Below are 26,065 nucleotides of genomic sequence, written 5' to 3' on the forward strand. Positions count from 1 at the left end.
CCCAGTCAGACTGTCTGATGAAAAGGCAGAAGGGTCAGACAAAGCAATTTACACGTTAACAGGATTCTAAAACATGAACGACTTTTACTTTACAGATTACTAAACAGCTCTTAAAGCAGTAGTTCCCAACCTGTGTGTCAAGACCACCACGGGAGGTTAGATGATCCTTTCACAGGGTTACCTAAGACCAGTTAAAAATGCAGATGTTTACATTATGACTCATAACAGTAGCAAAATTACAACTATGAATAAGCAATGTAAGATTTATGGTTGGGGGTATTAAAACAAGGGTCAGAGCATTAGGAGGGTTGAAAACCACTGTCCTGAAGTGTTTATAAAACATATTTCTTCAGTTTTGTTATTTTGTGAAACTGGGCCTCACTATGCAGTCCAAACTAGTCTTGAACTCATATTTCTGATCTCTGCTTTGGAGACCTCCCACACCCAGTTCTCTTGGACAATATAATTCAATCAGCCAAACTGGGACAGGGAGGAAGTCAGTAAGGTATCTCCTTCAACCACATGATCTCTTTTAAATCTATCAGGGTTTAAATAATTTAAGTGCCATCTAGTTACTTGTCCCCTTTACACATACAACTAGAAATGCCTAAAACAGGGGTGGGGATCAAAGGGCAACAAATTTAGTAATTCTCAAATTATAAAGTAGTTAAATCATTGATGTGTAGATATATGATAAACTTTTTTAGCTGATTATGTATTACGCAATAAAGACTATTAAAGACTAAAAACATTAACCCTGAAAACCTCATGAGCACCTACACAAGATTATTCGACAGGCACCATCTTCCCTGATGAAATCTTAAGATATATATTGATAGTCAAGGTCTAAATGCAAGTGATGGAACAACTATCATGTTCTGATTATGTATATAATCCAGGAAATTCTGGAGACATACTGAGTTACCAAACTCACAATCACAATTCAGTCACAGTGGAGCCATATATTAAAACCGTATTTTTCATAAAATGCTCCACTCAGATATAACTTCCTTGCTAGAGGGAATTATTGATATGGAGCTAAATGAGAAGTTCCAATCATATATAAATAATCTATTGAGAATAAACACTACATAGAGATGATAATGTCTTCCATGCAAAATATTACAACTGACTTCCATAACAGTATGAAAACTTACAGGACATAAAAAACCAAATAACTATAGTTAACCTTTTCTATACTCTGGAAACCTTTCTCAAAGTGAAATTTCAGGACACAATGAAAATAAAGGCAGCACTAGCATGCTTGAAGCTAAGGAGGGACTGCACCTTTCTCCTCATGGTCTTTCTCTGCCTGCTTCCCTCTCCCAGAGCAGTCGCAAGGAAAGAAAATTAATGGTAAAAGTCACGGTATCTGGATTTTAAAGTGATACATAGTTTTAGAAATTCATTATGAAATTCACACAATAAATTTCAGATTAAAAACTAATGAGAATGTAACTAGCTAAACCTAGAGCTTAGACATGCCATACATTTAGAAATCAGTTGTTTCTTTTCAAAGAACCACGGCTTATTATGGTTGAGAAAAGTAGAGAAATCAAAGCAGAAGAATACTGTTATACTTAAAACACTATTCCCACTTAAAAGCAAAAAAAAAAGGACTTACTATCCTCATGTTTTTCAAAAGGACTGCACAAATCAATTGTCTATTAACTCAAAGACTTTTTCCCCCACAGACAGGATTTCTTTGTGTAGCCCTGACTGTCCTGGAACTCCTTCTGCAAACAAGGTTGGCACTTAACTCACAGAGATCCACCTGCCTCTGCCTCCTATGAGCTGGAATTAAAGGTGTGCACCAGCACCACCTGGCTCAAGACTTCAGACACTTTGTTTCCTACATTTGCTTTTACGTGATAATCATATTGACAAGTGTTCTACAACAGGCAAAGCAGGCAGCCTAGGGCAGGTGATAAAATTACATGGAGCATTTCCCCTAAGGAGTCACTGCTGCAAGCTCCTGATTTCTTTATTACTATTTTCAAATACTTATTGAACTGTGAATATATTTTGCAAATAATGTTCTCTCTAAAATATACAGACACTCAGTGTATTATAACCACAAGTGAAAGCAGTGGACACAAAGCTTACTACCTTTAACATGAAATAAGAGAGTTAAGAAAAGACCAATTCCTGTGTTATTTTAGTCTAAACTTCAGTTTATTAACTGAATATTTAATTGTCCTGGTTTCTTAACAGAGTAATAGCTTACTTCAAGTTTTCTAAAATCACAATTAAAGTTAGCACATTTGTGACAAGTGGATCATCAATTAACTTAAAAAACTCAATATGCAGCATTTTGAAGATTCAGGAAGTCTATAACAAAAGTATCCTATAGGATTTGGCTTAACTTTTACTATGGTATTGGAGTAACAGAAAACTGAACACATCCAAATATTTATTTTGACACTGTAGTTGTGTATCCAAGATGTATAAATTTAATTATAAGATGTATTGTCATTTTTATAAATAAAATGGATAAACAGACATACATACTATTTCTGCATACCTTTTCTACCCTAAATATTTTATACAAGATGACACTTTTTCTGATGAATATTTCTCATTGCATCCAAAAGAAACGTATACTTTTTGATAATTGGCTGTTTACTCTATAACTTAAGAAAGAAACATAAGAAGAGCAGCCGAACATGAAAAACAACACTAGACTAGAAAAATTACTTCTGAAATATTATATTTTTACATTCTACATGTTTGTTTTAAGCTTAGGCCATTTTATTTTTGGGCATCAAAATACTTTTTAAATGCCAAAAACATTCACTATTCTATTTTTCCTCAGCAAACAGATCACCATTATCAGCAAATTGCCTTTAATGTCTACCCTCGTAAGAGAAGGAAAGTCAAGCAGTCATGTTTTGTTTCTGGTCACGAGTATTCATTGTTGATGACTATATGCTATAATAGTTAAACTCATAGTTCATACCGTTAAACAAAGTATTCATTTCAAAGACACTTAAACCTTTATGTGCTCAATAATCCTAAATTTTCCCACATTACTGCAAAATAATAATCATCGCACAAATAAGGTAAATAATGACTTAATAATAAGATTATGCTTAGAATAATTTCTGGAAAAGACATTATACTATTATACTATGCAATACAACAGAACCATAAATGCCCCCAAACAAGGAGTTTCACTTACATCCACAGCTCTCTTAATGAAAGGTATCTGCGTGCCGCTGTCCAGGTCTTCATTGATAATCAGCCTTCTGGCCCACTGACCTGCCCTGACAACACCACTACCATGAATTAAAACCATCAGTTTCTGTGGATTTGTCAAAGCATCCTCACTCATAAAGATAAAACTCTTTGGTTCACTCTCAGTGGCATCTACCTGTAATCAAAAAAAAATTAAATAATAAATAAAAGGTTTCTCGATCAAGCATACACACAATGAGAAAACATCTAATGGCTACTACAAGTTACTAAATGATTATTATAGAATTCTTAAAAAAATTAAAATAGAAGGATAGTCAAGAAGATCTAGCAATCACATATTCAGTGGACAAACATCAAAAGAGTAATTTAAATATAAAAATACATGAAAAAGAATAAAAATATGCATTCCTACATTTTATTATATATTTATTATTGTATTGTCATCTTAAATTAAATAATTTTTAAAAGATTCCTGTCGTTCATATTGTAACTGTTTTTTCACCCGCATTGTACCTATGATAGAAAATGGAAAACTCAAACTGGAATATATAGCTATTTAAATTGCCACATTTACTTACAATCTATTTGAGGAATCACTAATAAATAATCATCAAAAATGATAAAATTATATTTAGATAAACTTAAGTTATAGGCTTATACTGCATGTAGTTTATAATTCTGTAACTGAATCACATTGTACCTATGACAGAAAATGGAAAACTCAAACTGGAATATATAGCTATTTAAATAGCCAAAGTATTGCAAACATTCAAATTGCAAACATGGGCACACACAACAGTAACATGTACATTCTGACACCTTATTTATGTATCACTTATTTAAAGATTACTACTACACAAGTAGCTAGATTTCAAAGATACAAGAGATATTAAGAAAAGCCAGTTTATGGACCTTTTATGACATATGTATAGCAAGCTCTGTAGTATTCTACATTGTAATGGCCAGTACTCAGAATGGAAGCCAAATACACCAGGTTAAAACCAGACCTGACAACTAGTCATGTGCCCTCTGCCCACAAGATCACACATAAAAAATTAGTCTACACACTGTATACTGTACTAACAACACGTGTTCATACAATTATCAAATTTATAACAGAGCTCACATACAACTCCACAGAATTCTCTGGAATTCACTATAAAATTTAAAACTCTAAATTTTTAAAGTCTTTCACAACACACAGGAATATAAAAAACCTCTGCTTTTAAAACAAGTTTGGTCTCATTATCTGATTCTGCTCTTTGTGTAAACAGAACACAAAGAGCAACTGCTTTAGTACGACTAGTCACTATTGTTCAGTAATGCCTTCCATGTCTACAACTAATTCAAATGTGTTACCATGAATTCTTATTTTCCTTCATAGCACATATGGTAATCAAACACAATGTAGTGGAGTCTTTCATAAATAGATGATAGATAGATGACTGATAGATAGATGATAGATAGATAGATAGATAGATAGATAGATAGATAGATAGATAGACAGATGATAGGTAGACAGACAGACAGACATAGATGATAGATGTGTGTGCATGCGTGCACATGTGTATGTGTGCATACTCATTCATCCTCTGCTCTCTCCCTTACAAAGTAATTCTAAGAAAAATTAACATTTTGTTTTGTTTTGTAATTTTGTTTTTTCAAGACAGGGTTTCTCTGTATAGCTTTGGTGCCTGTTCTGGAACTAGCTCTTGTAGACCAGGCTGGCCCAGAACTCACAGAGATCTACCTGCCTCTGCCTCCCGAGTGGTAGGATTAAAGGTGTGTACCACCACTGCCCGGTAACATTTCATAATTTATATTTAGCTACATTCTAGGAGGTACTCAGTAAATAAAGAACAAACTTTTGAAATATGGAATCTTACTAATGGTAGTGATGTCCTTTAAATAAAAAGAATTTAAATAATTCAGAGCATTTATATCTAGAATACACAAAATCTATAGAAAGTCTCAATAAAAAATTAAAATGTGCTACAGATTTGAATAATGAGTTCTCAAAAGAAGACATTAAAAATGGCTGATAATGAGCACCAGCAATCCAGTCGAAGAGAGGGAGGAGGGATTATATGAGCAGGAGGGTCAAGATCACGACAGGGAAATCTACGGAGACAGCTGAACCAAGTTCTTGGAAACTCACAAACTTAAGAGCCACAGCTGTGGAGCCTGCATGAAACCAAACTAGGCCCTCTGCATGTGAGAGACAGTGGCGAAATTTGCTCTATCTTAGGGGCCCCTGGCAGTGGGATGAGGATCTATCGCTGGTACATGAGCTAAGGATTGGAGCCTATGATGGGATGCCATGTACGTAGCCTTAATGCAGGGGGAAAAGAACTACAAGCTTCCTCCCTGCTGGCTTGCTTTTGGAATCCTGAAAGACACTGCACAAGCTCCTGAGGAGGAAATGGCATTAGCCATCTTAACCAGGTATAAGCCCTATGAAGTGTACTGATAACCTTCTGGGCAAGATGTTCCCATGGGGATTGAACATGTGTGAAATTCAAAGTACAGAAGGGAAGACAAAACTGAAGACAAACACTGCACAGAGAAATGTCAGTGACAAGATGAGAACAGTCACTGAGCAGCACTGTCACAGTGAACAAAAGCTGACTCTGGGCAGGGCGGTGGTGGAGCATGCCTTTAATCCCAACACTCAGGAGGCAGAGGCCTGTAAGTTCGAAGCCAGCCTGGTCTACAAGAGCTAGTTCCAGGACAGGCTCCAGAGATACAGAGAAACCCTGTCTCGAAAAACCAAAAAAGAAAAAAAGAAAGAAAACTGACTCTGAAAGTCATAAATACAATTTCACCTGTATAAGTTAGGGCTAAATTTACAGAACAAAATATCTATATGAATAAAATAGTTTTTCCTCAATACTTCAATAGTTTGAAAATGATTACAAACAACAAAGATGTTTATCTGCAAACAAGGACAAGCAACTGAGCTAAACCTTTAAAAAAAAAAAAACACAAAGGCCATGCCAATACACTTCAATTTTCATGCCACCAGATCAACACTAAATAAATTTTAGTGTTCAACAATTCATTGAGAAAGACTTATAAGGAGACAAAGAATGGTATTTCACTCAAAAGATGTGTGTAGTAAAGTAAAACAACATTTTATAGAGAAGTCATTAAGGTCGTTCACAGTTCTAAAAGCCTCCATGGGCAGGAGATGGCACAACTGGGAACATTCTGTGCTTGTTATCCTATGTTTGTGCAGAACATAGCATGGCTGTGACACTGCATCCTTCTACTTCCCTGAGTGCTGTCACAGTAAATGGGGGAGGGGAAGGGGACCTCTACTTCGACTAGGAAACTAAACTTACTTTATTAACAGGGAAAAGTCTGGTAATATTCTTTTAGTAGAAAAGAATATTCTCTTAGAAAACACACACCCAGGTTTCTTGTTAGCCCCATAATGGCATCTCTTTTCTTGTTCTTTGTCTCTTTCCTTCCCCATCTTGACCATCCAGTTCCTTCTAGTTCTGCTACTCCCTCCCATTCTCTCCTCCTTTTCCCCTTTTGTCTTTGCTCCCCCCCACACACACACACCCGCCAGGCTCCCAATTTTCTCAGGAGCTCTAGTCTGTTTTCCCTTCCCAAGGGAATCTATGTATGTTTCTCTTAGGGTTCTCCTGTCACTTAGCTTCTCTGGGGCCATGGACTATAGGCTCCCAGTCCTTTGCTTACAGCTAGTGTTCACCTATGATTGAGTACATTCCATGCTCATCTTTCTGGATCTGGGTTACCTCGCTCAGCATGGTTTCTTCTAGTTCCATCCATTTGCATGCAAATTTCAATTTTTTTTTACCACTTAGTAGTACTCCATTGTGTAAATGAAGGTAGCAAGAAATCTGGCACTAGAGAAATTCCCAGTATTCCACAAGGATTACCCCAGCTAAGATCCTAGGAAACAGTGGAGAGGACTCCCAAACTGGCCCTGTCAGGTAGTCAGATTGAAGACTATCTCAAATGTCACCATAGGACCTTCACCCAGAAACTGATGAAAACAGAGACAGAGACCTGCAGCAGAAAACTGAACTGAGCTCCCAAAAACTGGTTGAAGAGTGGGAGGAGGGAGAAAATGAGCAAAGAGGCCACGACCACGAAAGGGACACCCACTGAAACAGTTTACCTGAGAAAACAGGAGCTTACCAACTCCAGCCCCACAGGGAAGAAACCTGCAAACGACCCTCTGAATGTGGGTGACAGTTGTACGGCTGGGAAAGACTGAGGGGCCACTGGAACAGGAACCAGGATTTATCCCTACTACATGTACTGGATTTTTGGAAAACCCATTCTCTTTGGATGGATACCTTGCTCATCCTAGATATAGTAGGGCAAGCCTTGGACCTTCCCCAAAGCAAAGTGCCTTACCCTCTCTGAGGAATGGAAGGGGGGTAGGGTGAGGGATTAAGTGGAAGGAATGAAAGGATGGGAGGGATTGGGAACTGTGATTGTTATGTAAAATGAAAAAAGATAGTTTGTTTTCTTAAAAATATTAAAGAAAAAATAATACCAAGTACCTAATAAAATACCAAGTAATAAAAAAAGAGAGAGAGAGAAAGAAAACAAAGACCCTGGCTGTCAATTCACACCTAAGAGAACTCAAGGAAAAGTAATAGTTACTGAAAAATAACTTCAACATTATATAGAAAGTGATCATTTAGGAAAGACAGATTTTTTTAAGTTTACAAAATAAGGGAAGATTTATTAAGCAAAATGAACACAGTAGTAATTTCATGCCTTATGTAACACGAATCTCTCTCTAAATTTATTTAATTTACATACTAAATTTAAAATGAAACAAAGTTCTCTATTTAATTTCAGGTTTTCTCTATAGAAAATTAAATTCTATCATAAAACACTCTCAGCATAGTCAATAGTGATTGTGCTCTAAATCCAGAGACCGGCATATTTTTAAAGGCTTCCAAAGAGCCAGGAATATTATATTATTGTCAAAGGACAAAATATGAACGGTATTGAAGGATTAAACTAACACTCTCTAAATCCTGCTTCAGAAACTTAATAAAGTGAAAAAATTTAACTTTCACAAAGAACAAATTTATACAAGCTGTTTGCTTGCTTAATTTCAGGCTCACCATGTAGCCTCAGCTGGCCTGGAACTCAATATGAAGACCAGGCTGTCCTCAAACTCACACAAAGATCCGCCTACATACCCACCAAGTTCTAAGATTAAAGGCATGTGCCGAGATTCCCAGCTTCAATGTACAGTTTTTACAGAATAAGAAAGCAGGTCTGAAGTCAGGAATTCTGACTCCCCATAGGACAGCCATACTGACACTCAAAAAGATGCTAAAATTTAGGCTTCCATGCTTTCTTTAAAAAAAAAAAAGCTGTTTCAAGCTAGAACAAAATATGGCTTGTCTATGGCATGCAATAATGTTTTCTTTATTACTGCATTACATGCACCAAAAGAGTGTCTACAAGTTAAAGAGTTGACTTCAAAAAGTACTCACTGAGTTGAGTGAAGGATGAATGAATAGCATTATTATCTATTAGAGGTTATCTTCAGAAGATCAAATGAAAAGTAGTTTTAGTGGAACTATGCAATCAAAGGTGAGAATCTAAAGAATTGAGATATAGTCTAATTTCTCAGTAACATAAACCAAGATATTTAAACAGTCTATGTAAAAGCTCCCAGAAGTTATCTATATCCAAAGTTTTCTATATTAAATAGGTCAATTTCATTGTCATCTAGACTCAATCATAAAATAAAAGAATTATGAAGAACACAAAAAATTATCTAATCTATCCCATTTTACATATAAGATTACTACTACTTCTTCATCTTAAAGCTTGAACTTCATGATGTTAATTATATCATGCAGTAACAATTAGAAAAAAAAGGCTATAAATTTAAAAGAAAGAAAGGTCTGTGTATATTGGAGTGTTTGGAGGAAGGAAAAGGAAGGAAGCAAAGCAGATGATAAACTCACAAAAATCACAGTTCTATTTAGGATTTGAGTCTAAGAAAAATCCCAAACTTTTCTACTTTTCTTCTTTCTTTTTTTTTCTACCTTTCTTTCTTTCTTTCTTTCTTTTTTCTTTTCTTTTCTTTCTTTCTTTTTTTTTTTGGTTTGCTTTTGAGACAATTTCTTTTTGTAGGGCTGGTGTCCTAGAACTAGTTCTCTAGACCAGGATGGCCTTGAACTCACAAAGATCTGTCTGTCTCTGCCTCTATAGTGCTAGGATTAAAGGCATGAGTCACCATCATCCAATTTAAACCTTTTTAATTCCAAAAGAAAATGCTACAAAATTTCCCAGTCTTCTAATAAAGAGGAATCAAACAGTATTAAAAAGCAGGAATGACTTTAGGAATGTAGAGAAAAAAAACATTTTGTGTAGAAATAAGGGCTGAAGAGATGGCTCAGTGGTAAGAGCAGCACGGGCTGCTGTTCCAGATGGTGGGGTTCCATCCCTAGTACCTCCACACAATTAATTCCAGCTCCAGAGATCTAATGCTCTCTTCCTATACATGCACCAGAATGCAGGTGGTGCACAAACATATATGCAGGCAAGACACTCATTAAAATATAAAATTAATTTGCATTTCCCTGATTGCTAAGGAGGTTGAGCATGCCCTTAAGTGTCTTTTGGCCATTCGAACTTCTTCTGTTGAGAATTCTCTGTTCAGTTCAGTACCTCATTTTTTAATTGGGTTAATTAGCATTTTAAAGTCTAGTCTCTTGAGTTCCTTATATATTTTGGAGATCAGACCTTTGTCTGTTGCGGGGTTGGTGAAGATCTTTTCCCAGTCAGTAGGCTGCCTTTTTGTCTTAGTGACAGTGTCCTTTGCTTTACAGAATCTGCTCAGCTTCAGGAGGTCCCAACCATCTTACACCTGTCAGATTGGCTAAAATCAAAAACACCAATGATAGCCTTTGCTGGAGAGGATGTGGAGTAAGGGGTACACTCATCCATTGCTGGTGGGAATGCAAACTTGTGCAACCGCTTTGGAAAGCAGTGTGGAGGTTTCTCAGGAAATTTGGGATCAACCTACCCCAGGACCCAGCAATCCCACTGTTGGGAATTTACCCAAGAGATGCCCAAACATATTACAAAAGCATTTGTTCAACTATGTTTATAGCAGCATTATTTGTAATAGCCAGAACCTGGAAAAAACCTAGATGCCCTTCAGTGGAAGAATGGATGAAGAAAGTGTGGAATATATACATATTAGAGTACTACTCAGCGGTAAAAAACAATGACATCTTGAATTTTGCATGCAAATGGATGAAAATAGAAAACACCATCCTGAGTGAGGTAACCAAGGCCCAAAAAGATGAACATGGGATGTACTCACTCATAATTGGTTTCTAGCCATAAATAAAGGACATCGAGCCTATAATTCGTAAAAAATCCTAGAGAAGCTAAATAAGAAGGTGAACCCAAAGAAAAACATATAGTTATCCTCCTAGATATTGGAAGAAGACAAGATTTCCGGACAAAAAATGGGAACTTGGGGGTGGGGTGGGATGGGGGGATGGGGGGATAGGGAGAGAAAAGTGTGACGTGGAGGATGGGGAGAGCTTGGGGGAATAGGATGGTTGGGATATAGGAAGGGTGGATATGGGAACAAGGAATTATATATCTTAATTAAGGGAGCCATTCTAGGGTTGGCAGAGGGGTTCCCAGGTATCCAGGAAGACGCCCCCAGCTAGGTCCTTGGGCAGCTGAGGAGAGGATGCCAGAAATGTCCAGATCCTATTGCCATACTCATGAATATCTTGCATATCACCATAGAACCTTCACCTGGCATTGGATGGAGAAAATGACAGAGCCCCACATAGGAGCACCGGATTGAGCTCCCAAGGTCCTGATGAGGAGCAAAAGGAGGGAGATCATGAGCAAGGAAGTCAGGACCATGAGGAGTGCGTTTACCCATTGAGACGGTGGGACAGAACTAACGGGAGACCACCAAGTCCAGTTGGAATGGGACTGATGGAACAGGGGACCAAACCGGACTCTCTGAATGTGGCTGACGGTGGAGGAGGACTAAGAAACCAAGAACAACGGCGATGAGCATGAACTCTACAGCATGGACGGGCTCACTGTGAGCCTTGTCAGTTTGGTTGCTCACCTTCCTGGACTTACGGGGAGCTGGGAGGACCTTGGACTTAACATAGTGAAGGGAACCCTGATGGCTCTTTGGCTTGGAGAGGGAGGGAGTGGGGGAATGGGTGGAAGGGAGGGGAGGGAAAAGGGAGGAGGAGGGGAGGAGATGGAAATTTTTTATTAAAAAAAATAAAGAATTAAAAAATGTATAAAATTAAGTAAGAAATTCAATGAAAAACATTTTCAAAGAATCAAACAATACTTTAAGGGTTAATGAATACCTATCACAAGGTGAAGCACACTGATTTATATAAAACAAAGAGAAACATCTAGGTGAAATGAGATAAGGTAAAAGAGAAAAAACCCTCCCTGTCTTCATGATAAAAAACAGACTGGAAACCACTACTGTTCATCGTTTACATTCATTGTACTTTGTAAAAACTACTGCTACAATGGGGTAAGGCAACCTACAGTCAGTGAATTGTCAGCATCAACAAAGGAGCACCTTTAACCTACAAGAAAAATTTTCTCCTGGACTGAAAACCATTTTACAAGGAAAAAGCATTTTATTTGGAATAAACATTTTTAAAAATTTGACTTACTGGAATAGAGATCTTTTGCAAATTGCAGTCCTTTTCCAGGAGTTCATAAACATATTTTGTGATGATCTAAGGAAAAAGAAATAAAATGTTAAAATCCAATATCCTCCACTATCAAGATATTTTGTTTAGATAAATTGTTGAAAGTTATTTTTCTAAATAATTATCTCTTCGGATTTCCTCCTTATAATGTTCTTGCATCACACACTCTTTCTAAGCAATGTAATGTGTTATCTTCTGCTGCTTTGTAGATGGCTACTGAGGATTCGAACAAGGTTTACAAATTCATAGGAAATACCTAAGACTTTCTCCTTTGGAAATGAGTATTCTGAAGCTTTTAAGTGATTTTAGAAACTGTTCTTCCTATAATTTCTCCATATATCTTATATATAATGTTAATTTCTTAAGGGATTAGAACCTACACACCAATTTCAGCCAGAAAGAAAAGTATGTAAGAAGCATTATGAGCAGAAAAGGGAAACGAATCCAGCCATGGCAAGTGCAGTCAATACTGTGTTTATGAGAGTCCATAAACAGTCTCCTCAAAGATGTCTACATCCCAACTCCTGAACAAATGTGTGTTAGGTTTCATAGTAACAGACCAGCACATGTGACTGTTGTTATGGACCTTGAGGAAAGAGTTAGTGGGACTAACAAGATAGGTCAACTTAACCACTTGTGTTCTTACAGTGGAGAGTTACACAAGTATGATATGATGCAGAGATGGCAGGCAGGAAGGACTTAACTAGCTTTACTGAGTCTAGAACTTAAGAAGAGCACAGGCCAAGAGCTATGTCCTCTGAGCACCTGTAGCTGGCAGCCAATACAAACATGAGAGTTTAGGGTCATCTATGCAAGGAACTGAATTCTGCCAATAACACAAAAACCAGGACACCAATTCTTTGTAGCCTAAAATTGATTATTCTTACCTTCATTTTACTCTGGAATCTCGTACTGGACTTTTGATACACAGAATTACATGGTAATAAATCTGTACTGCTTCTAGTCACAAAACTAATGGTAATTTGATAAAGCAGCAATATAAAATATATGACTTAAGATAGGTAGTCCTGGAATAGGAGCAAATGCTTAACAGGCAATTTGAATGGTCATTCTAAGAGTGTTTCTCCTCCCAAAGACATCTGTAGTTACCTGTAGGCAAAATATCTCACATACTAATTTCAGTGATAACCTGTGTTAAATACTGTGAAATAAGATGAGTTTTAAAAATAACATTAAGATGTCAATTGATTTAGTGTCACAATCAGTAATCTAAAATAGATTCTTTACCCTGCTTTCCTTAAGGAGGCTAAAACTCTTTTATGTACATACATTCATTTATTACAGAAATAGTTTCATAGGTATATGTGAAAAATGACTGGCAACAATCATTTCAAAACATATAACACATTAAACGATCTAGTTATTAGTCTAATAATATCTCTATACTTTAATGTGGTAGCTAATACTATATTCCTTATAATTTCACTGGAAAACTGGCAATATACACTCTAAAGAATACAAAAAAACATGTAAATTCAAGTCTGGCAGTGGTGGGGTATGCCTTTAATCCCAGCATTCAGGAGGCAGAGGTAGGTGGATCTCTGTGAGTTCAAGGCCAACATGGTTTGCAAGAGCTAGTTCTAGGACAGCTAGGGCTGTGACACAGAGAAACCCTGTCTTAAAAACAAAACAAAAAGAAAATATGTAAATTAAGACTTAAAAGCATATATGAAGCAACATAACAACAGTGGCCTATTACTTCAAGAGAAATGACTTAAACATTTCTAAATTAGCTAAAATGACTGATTTGACACTTTTGAAATATTTACTGTAGCTTTATAGATAAGGGAACAACAAAATAAATTAAATTCACATGCAAATATTTGAAACATAAATTGAGAAAAATTAAGATTTTTTTAAAATTAAAACATATCAATATACACTATAGAACCAGAAATAATTCTATATGTTCACATTATAATTCAAATATTCTAAATTTGCTTATATTTGGTCTATAGGACAAGTGTCTCCTGTGCAATTTATTCTATATCAAACCAAACCATAAAATAATTTATCCACTAAAAGAGAAACACTGCCTGTGTTGGACAGTATTGGTTGTCAGCTTGACTCCATGTGGAATCAGCTAAAACCTAAGCTGCTAGAAACCTCTTTAAGAGATTTTCTCCATCAGATGAAGCAGGAAGATCCATCTGTGACTGGCCCACTGAAAAAGGTACCAAACCATGTGGCTAACATATACTAGAATAATGGGCTAATATAAGTTATAAGAGTTAATAAGAAGCCTGAGCTAATGGGCCAATCAGTTTATAACTTATGTAGACTTCTGTGTGATTCTTTGGGACTAAGTGGCTGTGGGAACTGGGCAGGACAGAAACCCCAACAAGCAGGCCCTCATGTTACACCCATCTTAAACAGGGACCATACTCTCTGGCAGCCCACATAAAAGGATGTGCAATCACAGAACTGCTTTCTGCCTTCTTTCCCTAATTCTTGCTAGCACATTTGTCTATCCTGTTGCTGGGGTCAAGCTTAAATACACCTTCTTCACGATTATGCCACAGACTGAAGTCTCCCAGCTCTCCAGGAGTCCTCTATAACTCCAGCACCTGGTTGGAACTGCTGAGACATCTACCAATGAGAACTGAACACCCATCCAATTCTCCGCTGTTGCTGAACTACCTAGACCACATCTTATAAACCAGTCAAATAAACCCTACTTTAAAATTCAAGTTCATTCTATCAGTTCTAATCCTCTTGAAGCCCCTAATACACTACCTAACTTGCCCACTCTCCTTTGCTCACCACTTCCTATCTACAAAAGAAGCAGGGAAGAATAGTCTGAAACCATCTATGCCCAAGGCAGTTCTGCTGAGAATACTGCCTTTTACCCTAGTTGCCCTCTTAGAGAGAGACTATGTGGCAACTGTTCAAGGACACAGTTTCCCAGCAAATGCCCTGTGCACATGACAGAGTACCCTTATGTAACATACTAGTCTGATAGCATTCCTACCGGTTACATCAGTCAGTTCTGGAACACTGTGATGGGGCTTCAGCTCTTTGACTATTAAGCATATTTTAAGAAGGGAAAGTGTTGTAGAATATTGTTTTAAGGTGTGTTTCTTTTGTGTATGCTCTGGAGCACTTGTTTAATGATGTAAAGGTGTGTCTGATTAAATAAAATTCACCTGTGGTCAGGAGGCTGAGTCAGCAACTAGCTGACAGGGAGTGGTAGGGAGGAGCCAGGTGGAGGAGGGACTTTTAAATTAAAGGAGGGGCAAGGAAAAACATAACAACTTTTTAGGAGTTACAAGGAGGAGGTGAGCTGCTTGCTATTCATCCGTTCTGAGGACCAGGATTTCCCTCCACCTCAACCTTTGAATCCTGAATTCTTTCGAGAGACAGATTTAGATAAGTTACTGTTATAGCTTTGAACGAGTGGATGCCTAAGAACAAAATTTCCTCCAGCTGATGCCCTTGCAGCCAAGCCACTGCTGGTAGCAACAGAGTTGCAGTTAGCGACTGGGATAGTCATAGCTTGAAAGGCAGCAGCAATTACAAAAAACAATAACAGCAAAGTTTTCCTCTGCATCCATTCTCCCTACCTCTTTGGGCAGGGAGAAACATTTCAGTTTGAAAACATCTTTTTTAGTTGCTGAATCAAGGATTTGGAAGGAAGCATTCAGAATGTACTCAGAGCCTTCTAGTTTACACAGGACTGTAGTCTACAGTTTAAAACACACAAAAAAATTGTTTGTAAAAGATGAAGTACTATTAGAATGTCATCAATATTCAAATATTACCTGAAAACTGTGTCTAAACGTTGAAAAAAGGGTTAAGAGACTACACAGGCTCTAAAATTGGATCTGCTTTTTAACAAGAAATGGTGGGATGTTCAGTTTCCATCTAGTATAAAGAGTCAAAAGTAGTTACTTGGGACCTCAGGGGGCAAAAATACTGAACAAACTGAAAGCCATCAATTTTTTTTTTTTTTTTTGGCTCAAACAGCGACTGGGGACAAAGAACACAGAGCTTCCCAGGACTGGACATCAGGGCAGGCAGCTGAGGAGAACCAGTGTACTGAGGCCAAAGGCCCAAAAGCCTTTCACTGAGGCAGGAGCAGGGCAGAAACACCTTTCAACTCTAACAGGCTCATTTCTAGAGCTTCTGTTTGGAGTTAAAAGCTAAGGAAGGGATCACTTGGCCTATAAATGGGGATGGCAAACTTGGGAGACCTCCAGGTCCCACCTACCTATAGGTCCACACCATGTACCTAGACATAAGTCCTTTCTGATTCTCCAAGCAGAAGGGAATAACAAATTTTAAATAATCCTCAGCTTTCTATCTTTTTTAATAATACAGAATTTCAAGGAAAACTATGTTAGCAGTCTCACTGATCTGCAGAGTAAGAAAGTGCCTAACCGACATCCCTTAAAGAATGCAAAGACAAGCATGGAGACAAAGGCACAAGAGGAAAGAAGCCAAAGCTTCACCTCAGACAACCCAGTGGCAGCCAACAGCACAGTGCTGTGTAAGTTTGTCTTGCAGTGAACTTGACCAGATGTAGAGTCAGGTAGGAACCAGAGCTCTGGAGGTATCAGGGAGGGGGTTTGCAGAGTTTTCACTGAAGTTAGAACATCCATGCTGAATACAGGTGCACAGTTCATGACTAAAGTTGCAGATTGAATGAAAGGAAAAAAGATGCCGATTGCCAGCCTCCATCTTTCTCTGCTTCTGATTAGAGACAGAATGTGCCCAGCCTCATAGTACCATTACCACTACTACAGCTGCTCTCCTGTCTAAGCAGCCTTTGCTGAGGTGTACCCTACCTTCAAACTGTGAACCAAATGAAACCTTGCCTTTCTCAATTACTTTTGTAAAGCTTTTGTCAGAGCACTGAAAAAAAATATATAATACAACTGCCTACCTCCTAGCTAAATAAATGCAAAACCTCATTGTTAACCTATCCACCTCAGTACATAATAATGAGCTTTTAACAGCAAAATTATCAGACATACTACAAGTCAACAAGCACCACAACAGAACAAGAAGAAAACAAACAAGCACTACCTAGTCTGAAAACAGAAGCAGGATGAGAACTGGCCCGATCTTGACACTAATGCTACAATTATCACACTGAGAGTTAAGAACAATTATAAGCTAATAGCTTTGCTGGAAAAAGTGGACAATGTACTAGAAGAGATGGGAGGTGTAAGAAGACACACACAAACAAAGAAATGTAGAACAGTGGCTATAAATGAAATTAATGCTTCCAATTAGCTCTCAGCAAACTTATTATAACCAATCACTGATCTTAAAGATATGTCAATGGAAACTTTTTCATATTAAATATGGGCAGATGAAAATATCACATAATTGTGGCACAAAAGCAAAAGGTGAAACTTTTGCAAAATGATAAGAATTAATAGGACTGACTTGCAAAAATAAGTAAAAACTCACAGAAATTTATGACAATCATGATAGATCCAGAAAATACAATAAACACAAAATAAACAAATACAAAAAGCAAAAACAAAAAAAAAAACCCTGTACCCAGTCTTTGCATACAATACACAAAACCAAAAACAGAATTTTGAAAGAAGACTGGGCAGTGTGAAGATGGGTGAGAACATTTTAACTACAAAGGTCAAACAAGTAATAGAAACAAGGTGGAACACACAGTAACCTGTAAAGTTATTATGAAAAGTGAATACAAAATATTCAGAGGGAAAAAAACCAATAAAGCCATAAGTTTGGATCTGCATTAATTGTATTTGAGAAGCAAGATAAGAAGGTAAAATAAACATTTTACATTTCTTATTCTGATCAGATAAGACAGGTGAGAGCTTGTCAGAGCTGCTAACAACACTGCTGGGGAGGTGGCTCAGCAGTTTCAGCACTTCCCTTGCAGGGGACACAAGTTTGGTTGCAAGCACCATGTCTGTAATTCAAGCTCCAGGACTGTAGAGAGCAGCACTGACAGCCTTTCCTCTGACAACATTACTGAAATCACTCCACCCAATCACAACAAAGCCTAAGGAAAGAAACAGTTATAAGACTCTAAAAAGCTCCCACACACAGTTCTGAGATGCCATTGAAGAATAGTAAATTTGGCTTGCTTAATTCGCAATATCAATTTCTATTTAATTGTATTAAGTATGTGATGGAGGACTATTATTGGTTAATAAAGAAACTGCCTTGGCTTTTTGATAGGGCAGGATTTAGATAAGTGGAGTAGACAGAACAGAATGCTAGGAAGAAGGAAGTGAGGCAGATGGCTCAGGCAGACGCCATGCCTCTCCTCTCTGAGACAGATGCTATGGAGCCAGCCACCAGGTCAGACATGCTTTATCTTTCCCGGTAAGACACCACCTTGTGGTGCTACACATATTACTAAATATGGGTTAAAGCAAGATGTAAGAATTAGCTAATAAGAGGCTGAAACTAATGGGCCAGGCAGTGTTGAAATGAATACAGTTTGTTGTTATTTCTGGGGCTAAGGTAGCTATGCAGGAGCTGGGCAGGATGAAAAGCAGGCCTGCCCATAGCTCCTTCTACAAGTATTTGAAATAAGAACTATATTGGGCTCATTAGGAAAGTAAGAACTTTAGTGCAAATGATAAAACACCAACAGCATAGAAGATTGCTAAATGCTAAGCGAACCTTGACCTTGGGTATAAAAGTGGATAAATTGAATCAAAGTAAAAATTATAAAACACTGAAATGTGTTCATGAAATGCAATGTTTCCTGCAATCAAAGAGAATCACAATTATCTGACTCACTAGATTACGCAGTTAATAAAATAGGAATAAGGCATCATATGGAAAAAATTTCAAAACACTTAAAAATGACTTTGAAGCATTTTAAAAGCAGTTCAAAAATATTTGAGTCAACATCAAATGAAATCAATTTAACCAATAAAAAATAAAGTTTAATGTGGAATTTTATTATATGTAAAGTTAATAATTTATACAATAGCCTTCACTGGATTCATAACCATCTAGGAGTCAGACCTCTGGGTGTTCAGTATTTACAAATGACCAAGTGAGAAGGGAAGACACATGTTCAACACAAGGTGTATAAGCCCATGATATGGGGGCCCAGACTGAATAACAGGGGAAAAGGGACAATGCCAGATGAGGACACATTCATCTCTCCGATTTTCTTACTGATCACCACTGAGCAGGCAACCTTCTGACACAGTACACAGGACATGGATCTACCACCCAACCTTCCCTGCTGTGGTGAACTGAATCTCCTACACTCAGTCTAGATAAAGCTCTCTTTCCTGAAACTCCTCCATGATCAGTGGTGAGAAAAATAACTACTACACGGCCCACTCACTAATACTTGGACACTCACATTCAGTTATGTACTATGAAAACATCAGTTTATATAAAAGTAAAGATTACTTATAAAGTGACAGCTTAGCCTTTTAGCAATTTTAAAAAGTGACATTCATTTCACCTGTAACAAACAATACACAATTGGTAGGAGACCCAGATATGAGTGACAACTTGATGTGTAACATGTTCATCCCCAAAGCAGCAGGTTAGCAACACTCACAAAGAGTAATTTTTACCTTCAGTACCAAGCAACTTATGGTTCAATCAAATTAGTTTTATTATTATATTATTATTGTAGGATAATATAGTATTCCATAACTATTCTAAGTTAAATAGATGAAATTCTCCATGCTGAACTTCTTATAAATAAATTACATTTTTGAAAAAAATATAGGAAATTAATAATTGTTGTAGAATGATGAAACTGGTAAATATCAAATAATCACTCTTCAAACACACACAATGCCTAATGAAGTTTTCTTTCTACATTCCCTAATTTAATGCTTTAGATAAGTCTTTTATAAACCACATATATAAATTTTGTATTGTTACTTTTAATTTCTACTGCTAAGTTTACTCTAATGTATTATAATTATTCAAATGGATCTTATTTCGTGCCATTTTCTGCATTCCATTTTTTAGATTCAATTTATTTTTATTTTGATTTATTTTAAAAACTATGTTTTCTCATTTTACATGCGAAATCCATTTCCCACGGCCTCCCCTCCTGCACTCTCCACTTAACTCCCCCTCTATAGAAGGTTTATAGAACCTTCACCTCTATGTTCTAGCATCTTATGTACAGGACAGTACAGTGTACAACACAAAGGAGAAATGGAAACACCAACACTGCCACAAACTCTGACCCACAATGCTGTCGTAACTACAAGAGACACTAGTCTGATATATAAACTTGTGTGAGTAAGTAACGAATACCTGATTAAATTTAAGCTCCACTCCACAAGATGGAACCCATTAAATTAACTGTTTATGTGACCAAAGAACCTAAGTCTAGATAGCCCAGACCTATGGTAAAACCAAATACTACCCCTCTCAAGCAAACAAAAACAAAAATCAAAAAGATCAACCAAAGAAAAACCAAAAAGGAACAAATCAACCAACCAAATAGACAAACAGACAGACAAACAAAAACAGCAGCAAACAAATTGGCCCCAAATGACATTCCGTTCTAGTCACTGCTCAGTACCTGCTTAGCCTGCACCAGAGAAGCTGCCTCCTGCAGCAGCTGGGAATGCATAACAGGAACACACTATGCAGAGAGTGAAAGACCATGGGATAATCAGCACTAAATGAGATATTTTCATAAAATCCCTTCTCGCGGAGCTTAGGAAACCCCATGGAGAGGAGGCAGAAACATTCTAAGAGTCAGAGGGGATGGAGGACAGTCAGAAAACAAGGCCCTCTAAATTACCAGGACTGATGCACACAGAGACTGAGGCACCAGATTGGGGTGGAAGTCCTAGTGTTGAAGAGAAAAGTGGACACATGCACCTACCCTAATTCAAAAGCTATCTCAAAACAATAATCACTTGCAGAGAAAAATTAGTTTCCTTCAAGGATGTCCAACTAGGGAAATGAGTAGGAACAAGCTACATGCCCAGCAATAGATGACAAGAGAAAACAAACTCAATGGAAGATTTAATTTGTAAATTCTCAAATACTTAGGATTAATTGCTCGATACTTAATTTCATTCTGTTAATTGGTAATCTACTTTCAGTATCAGGTAGGAACCATTTGCAACTCAAGATTGTTTGCGGACATTTCATGAGAGGTACTTTATATTACATTTTTTTCTTGTTTTCAGAGCTGCTTCTTACTTGGGGACTACTTTTTGCTTTAACTGAGACATAATTCCTAAGCAATTACACTGTTTATAATGAGACACTGTACAACTGCAGCTGGATGTTTGCTTCTAGTCTTCCAAGAAGGGTCATGCTTGTCAAGTACTTCTTCTAAAGCCATGTTGTCATTAACTTTAGGAATTACTCTGCATATAAGTGCTAATACAATGAAAACCAAAGTTAACCTCTTGCAGTTCACTGTATGAATTGTGAGGGATGCAGAAATGCTTTGATAATAATACAGTGTTTCTTGTGAACTGAAAAGATGATGAAGAAACTATCCACATAGGCTCCCCATTACTTAATGAATTCTTAAAGCTAGTACTGGAATATTATAACAATGTTTATGAAAATTTTATTAACTTGTACAGTGTGGCATGAGTTACTTTTCTGAAACAAACAAAAGGTATATTTCTCAAAGATCTGCTGCCTTCTTCAGAAGCATTTGATAGAGGATATCACATATTTGTATTAGATGAAGAAAAAACCTATAGTGAAGAGCCATGGGCAGGCCTGCTTTTCGTCCTGCCTGGCTCCCGCACGGCTAGCTTATGCCCTGAAATAACAACACACAAACTGTATTCATTTAAACACTGCCTGGCCCATTAGTTCCAGCCTCTTATTATCTATTTCTCACATCTTGATTAACCCATTTCTAATAATCTGTGTAGCACCATGAAGTGGTGTCTTACCAGGAAAGATTCAGCATGTCTGACCTGGTAGCTGGCTTCATGGTGACTGTCCCAGAGAGGAGAGGCATGATGACTGCCTGAGGCATCTGCCCCTCTCCCAGCATCCTGTTCTGTCTACTCCACCCACCTATGTTCTGACCTATCAGGCCAAGCAGTTTCTTTATTAATTAACCAATGAAATCATGAGATCGATAGAAGACACACCTACATCATTTCCCCTTTTTCTGTTTAAACAAAAAGGAAGGTTTTAACTTTAACACAGTAAAATTACATATAGCAAAATAGTTATCAAGCAAGAATTATAGTTACAATATTTATATCTACTTTATCTTTTATCATAACTAAGGAAAACTATAACTATCTATCCATTCTTCAACTCCATCAAAGACTCCAGAAGGATATAATATTACCTAATTAAACAAGAAGTAAGCAACTTCCAACACTCTAGAAATGACAGAGACATCTCGCTGCCTGGACAGTCACCTAAAGTTCCTCTGTACCATTGGGACATCCATCTTCAGCCTACAGGCCCATAGTTTCCAGCAGACATTTCCATGAAGCAGGAAATTTCAAAGGCAGTTCAGTCACTATCTGCTGTGTCCTGCAGAATGTCTTGCAGACTCTTTCATGAATCAGGAATCCCGAAAGATCATCTCACCTTTAGGCAAATTCAGCAGTCCTCTTTCTGCGGGTTCTTTGTGTCCAGTTTATGCCAACAGTCCAGGCAAGAGCAGTTTCTTTCCCAAATGGCTATCAAACTCCATAAGGAGCCTCTTCAATGCCCATCGTCCTCTTGAAGTAGATTGGTGCTGCCAGGAGCAGACGTGTCTCATTGTCATGAAAAGCCCCAACTTATTAAAACATTAAATATGCCATATTCTGTAGCCTTTGAAAGATATGAAGAATTCCTATCTGAAATATATCTATGTACATCTAGATAATCTAAGTAACATGACTACAAGCTTGACTATTATCGATGATTATCCATTAATAACCTATATACATTATGTTTTTAAATGAACTACACAATCACAATACCTTAATCAGTATCAGAAATAATATACATATAACAAAATTGACCTTAAATTTATGTCAATAGAGTAAAATTTATACCAATGTAAATTATTCATATCTATATCATAAACCAGTTTACAGTTTTGTTTGAATATTCTTATCTGTTTGTATGGAAAAATGTTTAATACCTCCTTTAAATTTCAGAATTTCGAAGTTACATAAATATACTTATATACATATGGTTCTCTACTGATGATTATCCTGCTTATACTGGCTTAACAGAAGAATTTTTTATTTTAATACATTTATAATTGAAAGTTTGATACATACATACAATGTATTACATTATACTCTTCTCCCCATATCCCCACCCAATCAACCACCATCCCTCATCCTCTGCCACATTATGTTCACATTTTGAACCTATTTTAAACACTGAGTCCAATGTGGGCGGGCACCTGGTAAAGGACCAGTCACTGCAGGGAGCATGGAGACCACATGCTTACCAAGATTGTTTCTTCCTGCACTAGAAACCACCAACTGTGAAGTCCATCAGCTAGTGCAGATCTTGTCCAGACAACCATGACTGCTGTGTGCTGGCGAGAGCAGGAGCTCCGTCATGTCTAGGAGACACTGTCTCACACACTTTCTCCCTGACCCTGGCTCTGACCTCATAATCTTTCTTTCACTTTTGTCAGATAGTCACTGAGTTTTTCACTTCATAATGTCCACAAACTTTTATGTACCATAGAAACTGTACTCAAAGTTTTATTTTTATATAATTTATTTTTTTCTTTTATTGAAAATGGATTGTTTTTTCAGACAATATATCCTAATTATACTTTTCCCTATCTTCACTCCTCCAGATCCTCCCCAGCTCCGCTCACCTCAGGACCAACTTCCTTTCTATCTCTCATGAGAAAAGAACAAGCTTCTAATAAAGAACAACCAAACATGACAAAATAAAATATAATAAGATATAGTAAGATGAAGGAAAAACATAATGTTGAAGTTGGACACAGTAACAAAACAGGAGGAAGAGTCCCTAGAGCAGGCACAAGACTCGTTTTCATAGTCAGGAGTCCCATAAAACTACTAAGCTAATTGCTTATATACACAGAAGACTATATGAAACTACTCTTAAGAACAGGCTGCATGTCCAGAGCATGTCGGCCCCATGCGTGGTGTTTCAGGCTCTGTGAGCTTATATGTGCCTTACTTAGAAGGGCCTTGTTCTTCTGGTACCCTCCATCCCCTCTGACTTTTTTTTCCTTCAAGATGTGGTTTCTTTGTGTAGCTTTGGAGCCTGCCCTGGTACTCACTCTATAGACCAGGCTAGCCTTGAACTCACAGAGATCTACCTGTCTCTGCCTCGGAGTGTTGGGATTAAAGGTATGTGCCACCACTGGCCAGCTTCATCTCTGACTCTTACAATCTTCCTGCCTCCTCTTTTGTAGGATTCCCTAAGTTCTGAGGAGAGGGATTTGATGAAGAGGTACAGCTTAGACTGTCTCTCCTCATGTCTGGCTATGGGAAAGATCTGTTCCCATCAGCTGCCAGAGGGAGTCTCTCTGATGATGACTGGATAAGGCACTGATCTGTGAGTATAACAGAATATCATTAGAAAAAAATTTGTTGATTTTGTTTTTTTTAAGACCAGTATTATTTGTTTACTGTGGGCTTCTGGGCTATCTAGTCTCTGGTTCTTGATTACCCAAGCAGTTGTCAAGTATGAGTTCCTTCTCATGGAGTGGGCCTTAGGTCAAATCATACATTGACTGGCTACTCCCACAAGATCTTGCCACAACTGCCCTAATATATTTTGCATGCAGGATAGATTGTAGATGAAAGGTTTTGTGTCTGGGTTGGTATCCCTGTTTCTCTTTTGATACCCTATAAAGGACCTTCCCACACCAAACAGACAAGAATGAAGAGGTGAAGACTGCAAGTAGGCACCAGCTCAAATTCTTCATGTTCAATGAGTTGTGCGTGGGTTGTCCTCCACAATGGGGCCCCTCATTCAGTTTGTAGAGTGCAACCAATTGTCTTATGAACAGCCTTGATTGACTGGCAATTTTAATAGGACCCACTTGGCCAACAATTAATTTGCATGCAAATTATTCCTGTCACTGTAAACCTCGCTTGGCTATAAAAGATGGCCAGGATCACCATTGTAAATTTCAGAAAATTTCTACTGCATTAAGTTTCAATACCAACTCGCAACTGCTGCTCCAAGTCCAACCATCTTTCCCCCATTCTCTCCATCACCCCATCTACCCATACCCAATTAACCACAATCCTGTCCCCTCATGCCCCTATTCCACCAAATAAAATTCCATCAAATAAAACTTATTTGATTTCTCAGGAAGATCTTATCATCTCCTATAATTTCCTGAGAATGCTACATTTTATCTAACCTCTCTAGGACTACAGACTGTATCTTGGTTATCATTTACCTAAAGGCTAATAACCCCTTATAAGGGAATACATAAGATATTTATCTTTCTTGGACTACCTTATTCAGGATATTTTTTTTGAGTTCCATTCATTTTCTTTAAATTTCATGAAGTAATACTTTTTTGAACACGAATAAAAAAGGTATAACTGGGTCTTGAGGTAGATCAGATCCCAGTGTTCTGAGAAACCACCATATTGATTTCCACAATGGTTATAAAAGTTTGTATTCCCACCAGCAATGGAGGAGTGTTCTCCTTACTCCACATCCTTAACAACATGAGTCGTCACTTACTTTATTGACATTAGAAATTATGACAAGTATAAGATAGAATACCAAAATAATTTTCATTTGAATTTCCCTAGTAGTTTTGACCTCAAAATGTAAACAATATATAAGTATCCGTCTAAGTAGGAGTAATATATAATGCAATGTGAAATATGAAAATATATCCTAAAAGTTGTATCACTATACAAAATGTCCTAAACAGAGATAATAACATACATATATACAATCTGACAAAATAACTTTGTATAGGTGTACAAATAAACAAAAGGAACAAATATAATTTGAATTTGTATCAATATACAAAAACTATACCAATGTAAATTATCCATGAATAATAGCTCACAAGTATTCACTCTATTACCCACTAGAACTTTTTTTAAACAAACATAGAGTTCACCCCAACCCTCTATCTAATACAAGTAATAATCAACAACCTCTAAACAGTGTTCCCAAACCTATGGACAAACTTTTAGCTCCTTCGGCTCTTTCAG

At 37.3% G+C, this 26,065-nt stretch overlaps 1 protein-coding gene across 8 annotated transcripts in view; it reads right to left on the bottom strand.

Annotated features, from left to right (window-relative positions):
• Fam172a (family with sequence similarity 172 member A) overlaps nucleotides 1–26,065 on the bottom strand; it is a 442,895-nt gene that overhangs the window by 324,380 nt on the left and 92,450 nt on the right. For all 8 annotated transcript variants that reach the window (XM_038321142.1, XM_038321147.1, XM_038321141.1 and 5 more), the window contains 2 exons: nucleotides 11,898–11,963; nucleotides 3,182–3,373 (listed from right to left, as the gene is read on the bottom strand). In XM_038321142.1, the coding sequence (XP_038177070.1) occupies nucleotides 3,182–3,373; nucleotides 11,898–11,963 (258 nt within the window). The remainder of the gene's footprint in view (nucleotides 1–3,181; nucleotides 3,374–11,897; nucleotides 11,964–26,065) is intronic.

The sequence above is a fragment of the Arvicola amphibius genome, chromosome 3 (genome assembly GCF_903992535.2).
Source record: "Arvicola amphibius chromosome 3, mArvAmp1.2, whole genome shotgun sequence".
Taxonomy (NCBI): Eukaryota; Metazoa; Chordata; class Mammalia; order Rodentia; family Cricetidae; genus Arvicola; species Arvicola amphibius.